The following is a 2,176-nucleotide window of genomic DNA, read 5'->3' on the forward strand; positions in this document are numbered from 1 at the left end:
GTTCTAGTTCAGTTCTAGTTCAGTTCTAGTTCAGTTCTAGTTCAGTTCTAGTTCAGTTCTAGTTCAGTTCTAGTTCAGTTCTAGTTTAGTTCTAGTTCAATTCTAGTTTAGTTCTAGTTTAGTTCTAGTTTAGTTCTATTTCAGTTCTAGTTCCAAGTGTTGTTGTTTCTACTCCGACATTGCAATTTCTCCAATCAACGTCTCTGCCTAACCAAAATAAATGGTATATTTCTTCTCTGTAATCTCAGCTATAGTTCTTTCTACATTTGTACGCCTAAGATATACAAAACTAGAGAGCAAGCATAGACAATTGCTACTGAGAAGAATAGATAAACAATGTCTCTATAAAAACAGACAGAAACTGAAATATAATGTTAATAAACCCGTTTTGGAACTAAGAACAAAAAATATAAAATTTTTTTAATTGAAAACTTGTCAGTGTTTACAAAACATCTAACAGCAACAGTAGCAATTATTAAAATCAAGTGAGTTTAATTAGAAGAAGAAAACAATAAATTTTAATAACTAAACTGTGTTAATAATTTTGAAATTGTTCAATTAATAACGTTTTAATTTTAATTTTATAAAAGTTTAATATGGCCTCCAAAGAATTAATAGATGAACTATACGATTTCATTTATCCATTGGCCCTCAAGGCGGGTGAAATTTTAATGGAAGGCTATAATTTGAATACCAAAAAAGTGGATATAAAAACAGATTTCTATGATGTAGTCACCGATTACGATAATCGTATAGAGGATTTTTTATGGTCGGAAATTTTAAAAAAATATCCTGAACATAAATTTATAGGAGAAGAAGATACAGCCAAAAATAATAATATAACTAAAGAGCTAACAAATGCTCCCACTTGGATAATAGATCCCATAGATGGCACTTCAAATTTTATAGCACAAATACCGCATACATGTGTTTCCATCGGTTTATCTATTAACAAAGAAATTGTTTTGGGTGTCGTTAACGTGGCTCCACAAAACAAAATCTATACCACAAAACTTGGCCAGGGAGCTTTCTGTAATGGCCAGCGTATATCTGTGAGCAAATGTGAAAAGGTTAATTATAATTTCAATATTATGTTGTTTTTACAAATAGACAAAATATTAATGCATTCTTTATTTAGATGAACGATGCTAATGTAAGTTATGAAGTATCATTATTGCACGCTAAAAAAATTCGCAATAAACATATTAAACGTATATATTATATAGCTTCCCAAGCTAGAAGGTAAGTTAAAATTTAAATTATTCACATAACAAAACCTATTGTTATGCATTGTTTGGTTATAGTCTTGTTTTGTCATTATTATCATTAAAAACAAGTTAGTGTCTTTTTAAGACTACAATAACATGTTGTGTGAAGAAAATTTTAAATTCTTTAAAGAATTTAAAAAATAGAATTCTAAAATAAATGAAAAAAGTATATTTTTATTAAATAATTAAAAAATATTAAATAGATTTCTGTTTAAACTTTAACGCACTCATAATATTACAATAAAATAGTAAATAATATGAGAAACGATCTAGAAAACTTTATGACTCAGTTATTTTGTTTATATTAAAAATAAATAAAACTTATCGAGGGCTGATTTAACAGTCAGCGACCAATACTAACTAGGCAAGATCATGTTAATTTTTTGTTTAGTACTATTTCAGTTCAGTTACAGTTTAGTTCTAGTTCAGATCTAGTTCAGTTCTAGTTCAGTTCTAGTTCAGTTCAATTCTAGTTCAATTCTAGTTCAGTTCTAGTTCAGTTCTAGTTCAGGTCAAGTTCAGTTCTAGTTCAGTTCTAGTTCAGTTCTAGTTCAGTTCTAGTTCAGTTCTAGTTCAGTTCTAGTTCAGTTCTAGTTCAGTTCTAGTTCAGTTCTAGTTCAGTTCTAGTTCAGTTCTAGTTCAGTTCTAGTTCAATTTTAGTTCAATTCTAGTTAAGTTCTAGTTCAGTTCTAGTTCAGGTCTCGTTCACTTCTCGTTCAGTTCTCGTTCAGTTCTAGTTTAGTTCTCGTTCAATTCTAGTTCAGTTCTAGTTCAGTTCTAATTCAGTTCTAGTTCAGTTGTAGTTTAGTCCTAGTTCAGTTCTAGTTCAGTTCTAGTTCAGTTCTAGTTCAGTTCTAGTTCAGTTCTAGTTCAGTTCTAGTTCAGTTCTAGTTCAGTTCTAGTTCAGT

At 29.5% G+C, this 2,176-nt stretch overlaps 1 protein-coding gene across 1 annotated transcript in view; it reads left to right on the top strand.

Annotated features, from left to right (window-relative positions):
- Positions 1-349: 349 nt before the first annotated feature.
- LOC111685036 (inositol monophosphatase 2) overlaps positions 350-2,176 on the top strand; it is an 8,217-nt gene continuing 6,390 nt past the window's right edge. Inside the window, exons 1-3 of the mRNA XM_023447270.2 lie at positions 350-485; positions 591-1,070; positions 1,139-1,242. Of these exons, the coding sequence (XP_023303038.2) occupies positions 597-1,070; positions 1,139-1,242 (578 nt within the window). The 5' untranslated portion in view covers positions 350-485; positions 591-596. The remainder of the gene's footprint in view (positions 486-590; positions 1,071-1,138; positions 1,243-2,176) is intronic.

This window comes from Lucilia cuprina, chromosome 5, assembly GCF_022045245.1.
Source record: "Lucilia cuprina isolate Lc7/37 chromosome 5, ASM2204524v1, whole genome shotgun sequence".
NCBI classification, from domain to species: domain Eukaryota; kingdom Metazoa; phylum Arthropoda; class Insecta; order Diptera; family Calliphoridae; genus Lucilia; species Lucilia cuprina.